This window comes from Stylophora pistillata, chromosome 11, assembly GCF_964205215.1.
Source record: "Stylophora pistillata chromosome 11, jaStyPist1.2, whole genome shotgun sequence".
In the NCBI taxonomy this organism is placed as follows: domain Eukaryota; kingdom Metazoa; phylum Cnidaria; class Anthozoa; order Scleractinia; family Pocilloporidae; genus Stylophora; species Stylophora pistillata.
In genome coordinates, this window is record NC_142529.1 from 20,351,107 (window position 1) to 20,364,743 (window position 13,637).

At 41.8% G+C, this 13,637-nt stretch overlaps 1 protein-coding gene across 4 annotated transcripts in view; it reads left to right on the plus strand.

The window, feature by feature from the left end:
• LOC111325649 (uncharacterized) overlaps positions 1–13,637 on the plus strand; it is a 30,845-nt gene that overhangs the window by 16,116 nt on the left and 1,092 nt on the right. For 2 of the 4 annotated variants that reach the window (XM_088738253.1, XM_088738254.1), the window contains exons 18-29: positions 115–1,158; positions 1,760–3,018; positions 4,352–4,484; positions 6,358–6,514; positions 6,795–6,993; positions 8,158–8,494; positions 8,767–8,865; positions 9,170–9,308; positions 9,475–9,533; positions 10,014–10,884; positions 11,615–11,681; positions 13,127–13,284. In XM_088738253.1, the coding sequence (XP_088594379.1) occupies positions 115–1,158; positions 1,760–3,018; positions 4,352–4,484; positions 6,358–6,514; positions 6,795–6,993; positions 8,158–8,494; positions 8,767–8,865; positions 9,170–9,308; positions 9,475–9,533; positions 10,014–10,884; positions 11,615–11,681; positions 13,127–13,284 (4,522 nt within the window). Of the gene's footprint in view, positions 1–114; positions 1,159–1,759; positions 3,019–4,351; positions 4,485–6,357; positions 6,515–6,794; positions 6,994–8,157; positions 8,495–8,766; positions 8,866–9,169; positions 9,309–9,474; positions 9,534–10,013; positions 10,885–11,614; positions 11,682–13,126; positions 13,285–13,637 lie in introns of those variants that run through there. The other 2 variants (XM_088738255.1, XM_088738256.1) reach the window with 2 other exon arrangements.

Here is a 13,637-nt window from a genome sequence, read left to right on the forward strand (position 1 = left end):
ATGAAAGTAAGCTATGTGGCCGGTCAATAAAACTTGCACCGCCTTCCCAACTAGTCAGAAGCGAACCAAAACTGATGTCCGAGAAATATTAGTTCAGCTTTAAATTTTTTGCAGGCCTGGTGTTGGTGGTGACGTTGGTAGTACTGTGCAGGCTGGTATCCCTGTTCTTCGCATACCAACAATGATGGGGAACATTCAAAACTCAGAATTAAACACACCACTGCCGTCAGGCAACACTAGACAAACAACCCATGCAGAAACAGCGTCGCAAACGGATCATAAAGGAATGATGTCATCGGCCTCTCAGACGTTTATGCATTCTGGGATTTCAGCTGAGCAAGGTCACATGCCTCGCGAATCTGAACAAAGTGCTAACAATCATGTTGACGAGCAGATTGTGGCGAAAACAGCCTCGGTTCAAACTGAACCTGCAGTGGAACTAAAACCGGAAGGTCCCTTGCCTTTTTTCTACTTGTTACAACAAAAGCAAGCCTCTGCACCGCAGAATCAACTTTACCACCCTACAAGCAATCCGCAACCACCAACATCACAGTATCAAGATCAAAACAGAGCTCTACCTTTGCTTCGTTTTCCAGTTTCCGATGCGTCTTGCAAACTTGACCTGAGCAAGATGAGGCTGCTTGAAATTCCTAAGCGAGGCACAGACTTTCCTTTGTTGCAGTTTCCCGAATCAAAACCATCAACATCGGAATCTGTTCTGCCAGATTTGAACAAAATCAAACTCTTGGAAACTCATCCCAAGAAAGAACTTTGGACGAGTACCGCAGAATCAAAAGAACGTAGAACTGCACCCAACAACTGGGCCTTACTAAGCATGTCTAAACATCAAGCACCCTCAAATGGAGTTGACTTAAGGAATTTGAAACTTTTGGAAAATCCGCCAGTACTACGTGAAGCATGGCCGCTTTTAGAAGCTCCAAGGAAAGCAGAAACACCAAAGCTTATACCTCTGGAGAAAATACTAGCATTTGAAAAGGGTCTGAGGGACAAACTTGCACCATTCAGCGAACGCACGCGTTGCCCACAAGAGAAGGAGAACATCCAACCCACCGAGGAAAATAAATTGAAGCAGAAGGATTCTCACTCCGAGCCTCAGAAGATTATCGATCAAGAGAACAGGAGAAATACAGTTTCAAGGTAAGTTTGACCTTTTATTCCCAACTTCTAAGAGCCGATGATCCAACGCATGATTATACTTGTTTTCTCGTTGGCTACTCTTAAGAATTTTGCGTTTAATCAAGGTAATATTTACCGATCGAGTAATGTTCTTTGGGCCCATTAGGTATTACTGCGATCAGTGTCCTGTAAAAAGGGGGCAGGGGTGGGGAGGGACGCTGAGAATGAATTTTTTTTGAGGGATTTAAACCGTGGGGTAGTTTTTTTTTTTTTTCGTTTCTTACAACGTTACCTCCCCAAGTTAAAGAAGTGGAATAAACTAGATGTAACAATGTGAAAACGATGTAGGGACCCTGCGAATCTGAAGAGATTTCCGTTCATGTGCTTTTGTTTCCAAGAACTAGCGGTAAATGCGAGCGAAACTTTGATGGTCGACTCAATGGCTGCTGCGCTGCTTAAGGGTACTCGCTCGAGATTCTCCCCGAGTTATATTGAAAAGCTCAAGTAGGTCGGGGAAAAGGATAACGACTACTTTTTGGGAAGAAGAGGTAGTATGTTTCTACCAGTTGTGTTGTGACGGAATAATAAATGTTAGTTTCGTCTTTTTTTTTTTTTTATCTAGACAGAGAAGAAGGCAGGTTATGGAAAAGCAGACAAGACCTCGTTCTACGTCTCCCGTTTTTAAAAGCAGGACAGGAAGAACACTTTCTCGCAGCAAATCTTTACAAGGAAAGCTTTTAACAGTGCAACCAGCGAAGAAAGCAAGAAGAGTCGATAAAGAACTTCCGAAGAGGCAAAAACCGGTGAAGGAACCAGCTTCTAAGAGATCAAAACCGACTAAAGTGCAGAAACCTGTTTCAAGAAAGGATTCTAAAAAACAAGTTAGCTTGAGTGAGAGCGAGTTGGAATTATCAGAGATCTCTGATCAAGTTTGGGATGCTTCCGAAGAAGAAAAGTATTTCCGGGTTGAGAAAAGTCCAGAACTTATTTCTTTCCCGGAGCACAGGGACCAAGGAAATGGGGGCTTTAAAAGGGGTAAAGTAGAGGAGAAGGAATCCAAGCTCGAAGGATTTGGGGATGGGATACCAGGGCCCCCAGCCATGCGTCACATGAAAGAGAGAATTGGACGGAAGCTTCATGAAGTCGACCAGCAGCTGACTTCCTATCGCAGCGGAAGTCCCAGTTGGAAATCTCTTTTCGAAACTGCGCGGCAGACGACTAGTGACGAAGGAAGGGGAAAGCAGGCTTACGAACGCCGACAACAGCAGAGTACCATTGGAATTCAAGTTGACGAAGTGAGAAGACCTCCCCAGACCTCCGCAGAACCCGTGGGGATTCTTCATCCAGGCATGCTCGACCATGGTGCAACTAATATTTTGAAAGTTAGTTCCAGTTCCCAGACTGATCAAACATCCGCGCAGACGTTAGCAAGGAGAGACATGGTAACGTCTGGTGTTCAAACGGAGAGAGGAAGTGTCGATTCGGATCGCGCGAAATCCCACGCACCCATCTTGCCGCCAGAGATCTTTTTAAACCTTCAAATGCCCAAACCTGACAAAGAAACCCAAGTGGGTGTAGACATGATAGATAGGTCTCGAGACCTCAACCCAGTTGATGATGACGAAACTGTCATTGACAAACCTTTCTATCAACGAGGAGGATTCGACAAGGAAAGAGAGCCTGGTGATGTCCCCCCTGCTGTTTCAAGGATAACTAGGTCGTCCAGGGGGAGGCAGTTCCTTAGTGTAGCTGATATAGATAATGATCAGTGGTTGGAAGTTCAGAGTACACCTATGACGTCTGCAGATGGAGTAGACTCAGAAAAGGAAGGAAAGAGAAAGGAAAGTGTTGATCAACAAGACGAACTTTCATTGGAAAAAGGTAAGATTCCCATGATTTGTGGTTTCCTATTTAAACAGTGCGAAGCACGGTGGCCTCATGGTTAGTGCGCTCGACTCCAGATCGCGTGGTTTGTGTTGTGTTCTTAGACACTTTACTCTTACAGTGCCTCACTTCACTCAAGCTTAAATGGGTACCGGCGAATTGAATGTTGGGGAGTTACTCTGCGATGGACTAACATCCCATCCAGGGGGGAGTAAAAATACTCCTAGTCTCATCATGCTACCGAAACCGGAGTCAAGCGCCGGCCCGATGGGCCACTGGGCTCTTAAACAGACTTTACGTCTATTTACACAGTCTTTGCTTCGTATGAAATCCGCTGGTACGATTGTTTGCTTCTAACTCAGAGCACTAAGTTCGGTTATTTTGCAAGCGCGAAGATACTTGATAATTGAAAGCAAATGGGATTCGTTTTCAGTCATTTAAGGGTTTGAAGCGCTATAAATCTTTACGTCTCTTGAAATGTCTTTTTATCTAACCCTGTCTTTTCGCGGTTTGGTATCTTTTAAGGTGATTCTTTGTTACTAGATTTTGAGTCAGACTTTCCCTGGTTTTTCCTTATGATGCAAAGTGTGCAAGAGAACAGAATATGTTTAGAGCTTCCTTAGAAGGTCTAAACCCTTAACCTTTCCATGAGTGACCAAGAAAGAATTTCTCCTTTCAGTATAAATACAATATCAAGCAAACAAGTGACGAGAATAAAGAAAACTATCAGTTGGGTGATTATTAGTAGATCAAATAACAAATTCTCTGAACCAATTTCATATGAATTGTATGGTAGACAGTCAGGAGATTTACTAATGAGATCTTGGGGATGTAATGGTAGACAGTCAGGAGATTTACTAATGAAATCTTGGGGGGGGGGTGTAATGGTTAAATCCCTGTGTCTGAACCTCTCAGCTCATGTTTATTCCGTAGGTTTTTTGTGTGATTCACATGAAAAGGAAGCGGAATTTTGACGCAGTACATGGAACAAAAGACTTATAGCAAATTGTCCTCGGGTGAACAGTCTTGACAATACAAACTTTGTTTGCACGATGTATAATCACAAATACTATTCCAAAAATAAATTTTCCGATGAAACTTTTTACTGTAAATGTTTACAGAACATTGAGAAAGCGAAAACAAAATTTTGAGGGATAAATGGTAGGGTTATGGTGCGCACGGTCATTTTGAGGGGAAAATGGTAGGGTTATGGTGCGTACGGTAATTTTAGTGTTTGCGCGCGCTATTTTACGCGAAACAGAATGTACAGAATAGTATTAGAGAACCGTCTTAATTAACCTTCTTTGTGTCGTTTTTCTCTTTTGTAAAGCATCTTTAGAAAACCAAAGCAACCTATCGGAAGAGGAGGAATATAAAGATAGAAAGGAGTATGTGAGGTATAGCGAAGAACCTGATAAGCTTACGGTGGAGATCATGGACTCAACAGACGATCCTGTGCAAAGGTCAGTCGTATGAAATTATTGCTTAAGGTGGCTGAACACAGTTTTCGCGCGCGCTTTTGCTGATGCAATTCAGCGCGCGCTCGAGGATTGCAAAAAAACAAACATGCCGTCAACAGAGTGGTCATTTCATGTACTCAACACGTACCCGCACTATCTGTGCTATTTTTCTCTGCAGTTGGCGCAGTGTATTGAGGGCTTTAATCTTTTATTACAAAGATATGTTAGAAAAGTTAAAGGTACAAAGAACCCAGTAATTCTCAGCTTTTTCGTCGTTACCGAAAGAAACCAGTTAAATGCAGCGCATGCGTTGTAAGTCAAAAAATTGCGGTTGAATGGAAAATTGCTATCTCGGAAATATGCCTATTTCTTGAGAACCACGCAGTAGAATTTCACGAAAGTTGGTACAAAAATACTTAAGGAAATAAGTAACTGGAGTTTTGAAACAAATTCATTTTAAATAAAGGAAATTCTAGAAAATCGAGTGAATCTTCAACAAGGGATAATCAAAGATCGCTCTGTTAAGTTGTTAGCAAAATGGTGTTAACTTGTGAGTATCGTTACAAGCTCGTTGCATGCAAATTATAAAGAAAATCTAATGACTAGATTTTGTACAAAGAAACAAAACCGATTTTAACTGCCTATTTATATCTATTCATGTCGCCATGGCAACGGTACACACGTCAGCTTAACTATCGAAAAAACAAAGTTTGTGTTGTTAACTTGCTTGCTGCCAATTTTGGCGACCGGGGGATCAAGGGTTTTAGAGAAAATGGTGAAAGAAACAAAGGTATCAAAAACTGTGTTCAGCCTCCTTAATATACGCACCAGGGCTCGGATGTTTGAAGAGTGGAAAGCGCTATCCACCGGTTAAACCTCTATTCCATGGATAGCACAGTACATTTTGTCGACGCTTATCTACCGAATAGCAATTTGTCCGTTGGATACCGTTACCCATCCTTGGGATAATCGTGGCCAGGGCTTCACTGACAGACTTAAGATTAAGGTCAACATTATAAAGCATATTTTTAAAAACTGGATCATTGGATAATACAATTCAAGACTTTTTATTGGCTTAGCCATTATGGTGTATGAGCCAATATACCATAATCTAATATCTGTACATTGTAACATCCGGTTTCTTCTTACAAAATAAAGTGGGAAGATTTTTCTAATATCTTGGGGGCGTTTTTTTTTTTTTAATAAAACAATTATTCCACTCGCGCTTGTTGGATATGAGATGATTATAGCCAACGAGGCGCTACGCGCCATAAGGTATTGTTAAATAAGGTATTGTTAAATAAGGTATTGTTAAATAAGGTATTGTTAAATAAGGTATTGTTAAATAAGGTATTGTTAAATAAGGTATTGTTAAATAAGGTATTGTTAAATAAGGTATTGTTAAATAAGGTATTGTTAAATAAGGTATTGTTAAATAAGGTAAATAAGGTGTTAAATAAGGTAAATAAGGAAGTACTCCTCGGTATCTTTCGTTTGTATGGGTATATAAGAGGGTGTCATCCACCGACATAAAAGTTAGAACAACCTTCAACAAAGCAGTTGGAAATAAAAGTGTTGGGAGATACGTTGAGGGGCAAAGGTAGGTGGTGCGCCTCCTCTTAGTAAGTGGTCTACAGCTCTCCCTCTCAACTTAATAGTAATAAAGACAAATATTGTAATTTATCTCTGATAAGTTACTTGAATGTCCGCCCTTTCCTCCCAAACAATGTTGCAAGAAACAATGTTGCATTTTGTTAACACCAGGCAATATTGAAGTGGGGAGAGGAGGAACTAAATGAGAGTCATTGTACAGCATCATTAACTTAGAAGCAATATTGCGTTATAAAGATGACATGATTTAATTTTTTAATTTCAGATTTTACCCATTACCATTCCCAGCAGCGTCCCAGCCTAGTGCGAGAGTGGTGTCTACACAAGTCCTTAATGAGAGGATGAAAGAAATGAGTGAAAGGATTGAAGCTATGGATCAAATCACACAGAACATGGATAGAGAATTCAAGAGCTCGCGCGTGGTAAGATTTACCATGATTTGTTTTAACAAGTACTTAGAACGAGCTCTTTTGAAGCGGGGAAAGTACCCGTCTGGCTTTTGAAAGTAGGAGGCCTCTCGTACAGGTGTGAACTCGATTGAGGAGAAACAACCTCCTTAGTGTATCCTCGACTGGAAGTCGTGTTGTCAACTTATTTTATCAATATCGTGTTTTACTAAATACCCTCCACTGCTTTACCTCTCACGTTAAACCTCACTGTCAGATACAATTTTCATTTGTTTGTTTGTTTTATTTCTTTTAGCTTCTCTCTGCTATTCAAAGTATTGATGAAGTACTAAACCCATCATCAAGAGCATCATCTGCTGAAGCGATGTCTTCAAGAGGATCTTCAGATTCGCGTAGGGAAAAGCCTCGAAGGTGGGGCAACACTGCCCCTTGGAGAAAGGGGACAAAGGCTCCAACTGAAAAACAACCAACTACAGTGGTGTCACATTCAGAAGGTATACTATCATGAGTGTCGCTCACGAACTGAAAATTTAGTATTATTATAATGATAATAATAATAATAATAATAATGAATTAATAATAATAATAATAATTATTATTATTATTATTATATGGCAGTTAATTTTTCTGGATGCCCAGATGTCCTAAACAATGATTGGGCGGCTAGCCGCAACCAATCAATGCAACGACCAAAGTCCTTACAATTAAAATTCCGATAGCAATTCCTAATTATGAAACGTCTTAAACTTAGCTATGTAATAAAATCCTCAGTTAAAATACGAAAGGTTCCATACGTCGCTATCGAAACGCTTAAATGTAATAAAACATCTAATATCCTTTATTTCAATCTTAAAGCGCCTCGCCATATTGAGTGAACTATGGCAATTCCTAATCATAAAGGCCTTAGTCCTAAACGTAGTTACTATTTATTAAAATCCTCAATCTAAATACTAAAAGTTCTATAACATCACTATGATACTGCTTAAGTGTGACAAAACATCTAATATCCCTTATCTCAAATTCTTAAAACGCCTCGCAGTATTGAGTGAACTTGTAATGACTGACTTCTGTATCTGCAGAGCTCTTGTGTCGCTGTCATCTCCCATTAGCTCTTTAAGTGCCTTTCTAACATTTCTTGAATAACCTCCGAGTACACCCACAACAATGTTGTATTGTGTCACCTGATAATCAGGGTATCTCTGTTCAAGTTCCCAGCGGAGTGGCCCATACTTTGCTGTTTTTTCGGCAGCTTTCTCCTCCCTGCTTTCTACATGCGTGCCATCTGCGTAAAGGGGAATGTCCCAATATGCTATTGCCTTCTCGTTCTCATACATAGGCTTTGGCTGGGTCTACGAAAACCACGGAACCTCTGATGTAACTAGATTATCATTATTATTATTATTATTATTATTATTATTATTATTATTATCATTATTTGATCACTCGTTTAATTAATTTCTTCGGGATTGAGCCGTTTTTATACAAGCACGTCATTTGGAAAGTCTTTTTTGGCAGTAAATGGAAAAAGGTTAAATTTTTTCATAAATAATTTTTTTTAATAATTTGTTTCTTAGATTGTCTTTGGTCAGTTACATTACTGCCGTCTTGTCAATGGTTACTGCTAACGTTGAACTGTTTTTTTTTGGTGTCTTGATAAGATATCGAAGACAGCATTGATGTCCACGCGGACCTTGCAGATAAAACAGAGGACAAAGCTTCCGAAGTTGATGTTAAGGATGAAGATGAAGATGTTAAGGATGAAGATGAAGAACAACTTAGAAGTAGAGAAGATGAACAGGAAAACGAGGAAAGCCTCCACCAGGAGGAACAAGACGAGGATTTGAAAGTTGCTTCTGGTGACAGTGAAGACATACTGTCAAATCAAGAAGAAGAAGATGAATCCAAACCTGAGCATACACAGAATTTTCAACCTGAAGTAGAAGCATCTGTCGAGAGGAGTAATGTTCTCTTATCCACGCGACATGATGAAGTGAGGTAAATGCATCTGAAGATTACTTTATTCTAAGTACAAGTCGGTTTACCATTTTTTACTCCAAAGATCTGATTGGCGGTTTTTCCTTCTTTCTGCAAAACACCTCTTTGTAGATTTAGATGCATTTAATAGTTAATAATAAATGACAGAATAATGGGGTCAAGGGAAATTGGGTCTAGTTCGATATACCGGAAAGGTTCGAGTTAGCGGGGTCCTACTGTATGTCCGTATGGACTCGTGAGCAGAAGTATCTGTTTTTATTTGCTACGCTTAGGAGAGAAAAGCCCCCACTGTCGTCTCAGCTGAAGTCAGTGACATTATCACAAGAGAAGCTGAAAGAGATATTCCAAGTCAAAGATACGACACGAAGTCGGTAGGTTCAGTGATCAACTTCGTGAAATTTTTCCTAGGATGAAGCTAAAGGATTATGTATCTTGAGATACTTTCGTCATTTGTAATTTGTAATCGTTAGTTTCGTCTGTAGAATCTTAACATTCTTGGACTTGTTAGAAAGACATTAAGAACATAAAGACTTGTTATTGGTATCAGAACTTATTGCTGTTATTATTTGTTATTATCATTATTATTATCATTATCGTTATCATTATCATTATCAATATTATTATCATCACTATTATCATTATTATTGACATTATTGTTATTATTATATTATTCAGCAGGGACCCCAGCCCCGATGCCAGGCAACATCTGAAAGAATGGATGAACCAAAAACGTTCAGAGAGAAAAGCGGAGTGGAGAGGTCAGCAGGAAGAGCTGAGAGCGCAGGAACATCAACCATTTATGTCTCCCACACAGGTACCTATAAACGAGTTATGGAGGTGACGAAATGGGGAAGGGGGGAGGAGGGATTGGGTAACCTGTGACTTAATGAGAGAGTTTTCAATCTCCGAAGCCCTGTCTGTGCAAGTTTTAAGCCTTGTAGTATTTGAAACTTTACTATAAACGCATTCCTCGTTCCCAGGGCTCTACAACTTTTAAAAAGATCAAGTTGATGAACAAGGAGAGAAGCGCGAAACGCAGGTACGAAATCGACTCACTGTCTTTCATTCTGCTGGACTCTGTCTCGCAATAACCGTGAAAGTGGAACAAGTGCACTAACGCAGCCAGTTTTGAATGGAGTTTAGTTGTTGTAATGATAAGGCCAGTTTTCTAAAAGCGATTTGGTCACACATCAATTTGATTTCTCTTCAAAAAAAGTTTACATTAGGGGTCAACCCATTCTCCCCCCACTCCCTCTCGCCCCTCTCCCTCTCCCCCCACTCCCTCTCCCCCCCCCCCACTCCCTCTACCAATTGCAAACTGCCACTTTCACCGGGAAGCAACATTGTTTGCGGAAAAGGGTACAACCGCGTTGATATTTTATATATATATTTTTGTTTTTGTGTTAAAAATTAGGAGAGGCACCCCAAACATGTTGACGAATGCTTCTTAATCTGTGGCTTTTGAACAAACCAGCCCAGGAGCTTTCGCCCTCACTCATATTTTATAATCAATTCACAGGAAAAACGAAGACCAGTATAAACAGCAAAGGATGGAATCTGCATCCAATCTTCTCTCTGAGATGCTGGCCGAGCCAGTTCCCAAGCCCACGGATCGTAAACCAAACCTTCGTTACGCCGGAAGTGCGAACACGCGCTACTCAACTTCACTTGCAGAGAAAAAGAAGCGGGCAAGCGATCGATACAAAAATTTGCCGAAAGCTCCATCAAGAGGTAAACGGGTGCGACAAGATTACGTGGAGAAACCAGTGACCAAGGAAGAGAATCGCATGCATGTGAAACAATATAAAGCTGACTCGCCGCATTCTGAAGATTTCTCAAGGAAAGCTCAGACCTCAGTTAGATCTCAAAATACTCCTGGGCGGGATTTTATACGGACAAGCAGCCCATCTGTTCCAGTTCGGCAAAACGTGTCAGATTTGCAAGAAGGAAATATTTATGTTAACAGTGGTAAATTAATCGAAGAAAATTTACCTGTCGACGACGATTTTTGGCGATCGAAATCTCCGACTGGAGCCGAATTTGTGACGACACAAACCTATCGGAACTTTGCAAGGAATCAACCAAAGAGGGTTAAAGCTAGAGAAGCATCTATGCGCAAACTTACCCTAGAGGGAATAAGTGGATATGGCTTGTCGCATCAGACCCAAGGCACAGATCGTTTGGGGAGAACATTTTCCAGGACACACCAGACTGACCCTCTCCTCCCTGGGGGTAGAACATTAGCCGAGATAGATCGTCTTATAGAGGACATACCAGATGATGGCTTCACTATGGATCAGGAGAGGATTGAGGGAATAGAGAGCTTGTTAGAAGGTGATGATGAACTGAGGGAGTTGTTGTCCGATGTTAACTGGCGCGCTGATGCCAAGGTACTGTAAACTGTTTCACTCAGGGGGTAGCATATGTTATTACACGACTCGGGCAGTCAGAGGGCCAATAACTAAAATCAACCAATCAAAATGCTCTATTGCCGGTCCAATATTCTCTAAGTATTGGACCGGGCACTGTCCCGAATGGTCCCGAATGATACCGCACTTGTGTCCCTTTGAACTTCAGTCGTATAATAAATCTCTTATTAACCAAGCTTGCTCGGGACCGTACTGGAAGAATATCGGCCCTCGGTCTTTTTTTGTACGGACCGGGCGCAGCGAGGTCCGTCCTGTCAAGACCACGGGCCGATATTCTCCCAGTACGGCCCTCGCGCTTGGTTGATAAGATATATATCGTGTGATTTGATCGTTCTAGTAAGAGTAGTCCTGGAAAGGATTGTTGTCAATTATAACGACTGGCCTAGAGACAGTTCCAGGATTTTTTTTTAATGGGGGGATGAAACTTTATTCAAAAAACAAAGAACAAATCCACGCGTAGTAGTGCTAATGATCATAGTCACGCGATTCTGATGATCACTTTTCTCACGTTGTCGAAACGTTAGACACACCCAATTTATGTCCTCAGCCCTTCTTGGAATACGCTCATTAGGACGATTAAACTACACAATTAATTGATTTTGAAGTGTTTTTTTGATTTTTGGATTGAGTAAATTGATAAAGAGAGATCCATATGAAGAATGGAAAAACAACTTGTTTCTTTTTTGTCTAGCCTCAGAGGAGTGATTTCGCCACACCGGCTAGAGGGCATTCCGAGTTTTTTATCGGCAACGAAAAAGGTAAATATACAATATATTCTCAGGCGACATTGACCACATTAGGTCTGTGGCTGACACCGTGCAGACTAGGTCTGTGGCTGACACCGTGCGCACTAGGTCTGTGGCTGACACCGTGCGCACTAGGTCTGTGGCTGACACCGTGCGCACTAGGTCTGTGGCTGACACCATACGCACTAGGTCTGTGGCTGACACCGTGCGCACTAGGTCTGTGGCTGACACAGTGAGCACTAGGTCTGTGGCTGACACCGTGCGCACTAGGTCTGTGGCTGACACCGTGCACACTAGGTCTGTGGCTGACACCGTGCGCACTAGGTCTGTGGCTGACACCGTGCGCACTAGGTCTGTGGCTGACACCGTGCAGACTTGGTCTGTGGCTGACACCGTGCAGACTTGGTCTGCGGCTGACACCATGCGCACTGGGTCTGTGGCTGACACCGTGCGCACTGGGTCTGTGATTGACACCATGCGCACTGGGTCTGTGGCTGACACCGTGCACACTAGGTCTGTGGCTGACACCGTGCACACTAGGTCTGTGATTGACACCGTGCACACTAGGTCTGTTGCTGACACCGTGCACACTAGGTCTGGGGTTGACAATGCAGGAGCTTATCCAATCCTCCATCGTATGAGGCCATCAAGAGTATTGCCACCCCCATACTCTTGTTGAGTCGAGTTTTTTCCATCACTGTTTCCACTCCCTCCCCCATCCCTACCTCTAGCATTAATTAGGTTTCCCTTAAAAGTCACTGGCACCCTTTTGCACCCTTGGGTGGAGAGCAGCACTGTGAGAGTTTCATCGGTCCGAGAAATCATTACTCGAACGGACAGTGACATCAGGAGTCGAGCGCGCTAACTAAGAAGTCTCCCCTCCTTTGGTCGGGCTAGCCCCTGTAGTATCACTCAGAAGGCACTCGCTAGCCCCGGCAGTGTCACTCAAAGGCACTCGTTACTCGTCGGCCCTCTAAGACTGAGCACTTGACGTCCTTACGAGATACATACATACGTTAGTACATACATACATACGTTAGTTGACCACCCCCCATGGTGGCTTTTCATGGCCAATTCCCACCCATCCCACCTCAGGGGAGGACATCCACAACACAGCAACTTCGTGCGTGGGAAATTAACGTCTCTTACCCCTAACCCTGCAGGAGACGGGGCCTACGGTTTATTCGTCCTTATCCGAGAAGACTAGAATATCTATCCATTTCTTGATTATAGAAAGGTAGCAAATTCTCCTCACTTAATTTAAGACCATGAGTATTTTTCCGGCCGGGATGGTGGATACAAATTAAAATTAGAGTCATTCCAAATTTGTTTTCTTCTTCTTTTGTAAAAGAAGATTCCTCCTGTGTGCACGATTTATTATCCTAGCCATAGACATTTATTCTTGGTTTTATCAGCTTATTCCTCATCTTTCTTTTGTTTCTTTTTTTTTTTTTCAGATAAATGGCGAAGTACTGAACATCGGGTCAACAAACCTCGGAATACTGAACCTGCGGTTCCCAACGGAGAAAGACAATTGCCAGAGTTTGACGGTGACATCAGCCCGTGGAATACTAGAGAGAGCATGCGCACGTCTGAGGATGTTGCACAGCTTTTGGTAAGTTATGAAAGTCGTTATACGTCTTATTCTTTGAAATTAAAAGAGTTAGTAACTAGTCTACGCAGCTTACAAGATAAGCTGGTGATAGCTTCTACTCATTTTGGTTGTTGAAATATCAGTCATTGTCATAGTTAACAGTTCCTTTTGAGGATAACCATCATCCGAAAGGTTAGAAATATGACCGGCCATGAAAAATAATTAATCTTTCTGTAATCGCAAGATGATTGGTAACTAAGGGGTTGTTGACATTCGCTGTTGTACGAGTTTCTGCCCACAGCAACCCCTTTGAGAAATGGTGTCTCTTTCCCTCCTCCAAGAAAATCGGTAATAATTTGTGTATCAACAGTAAG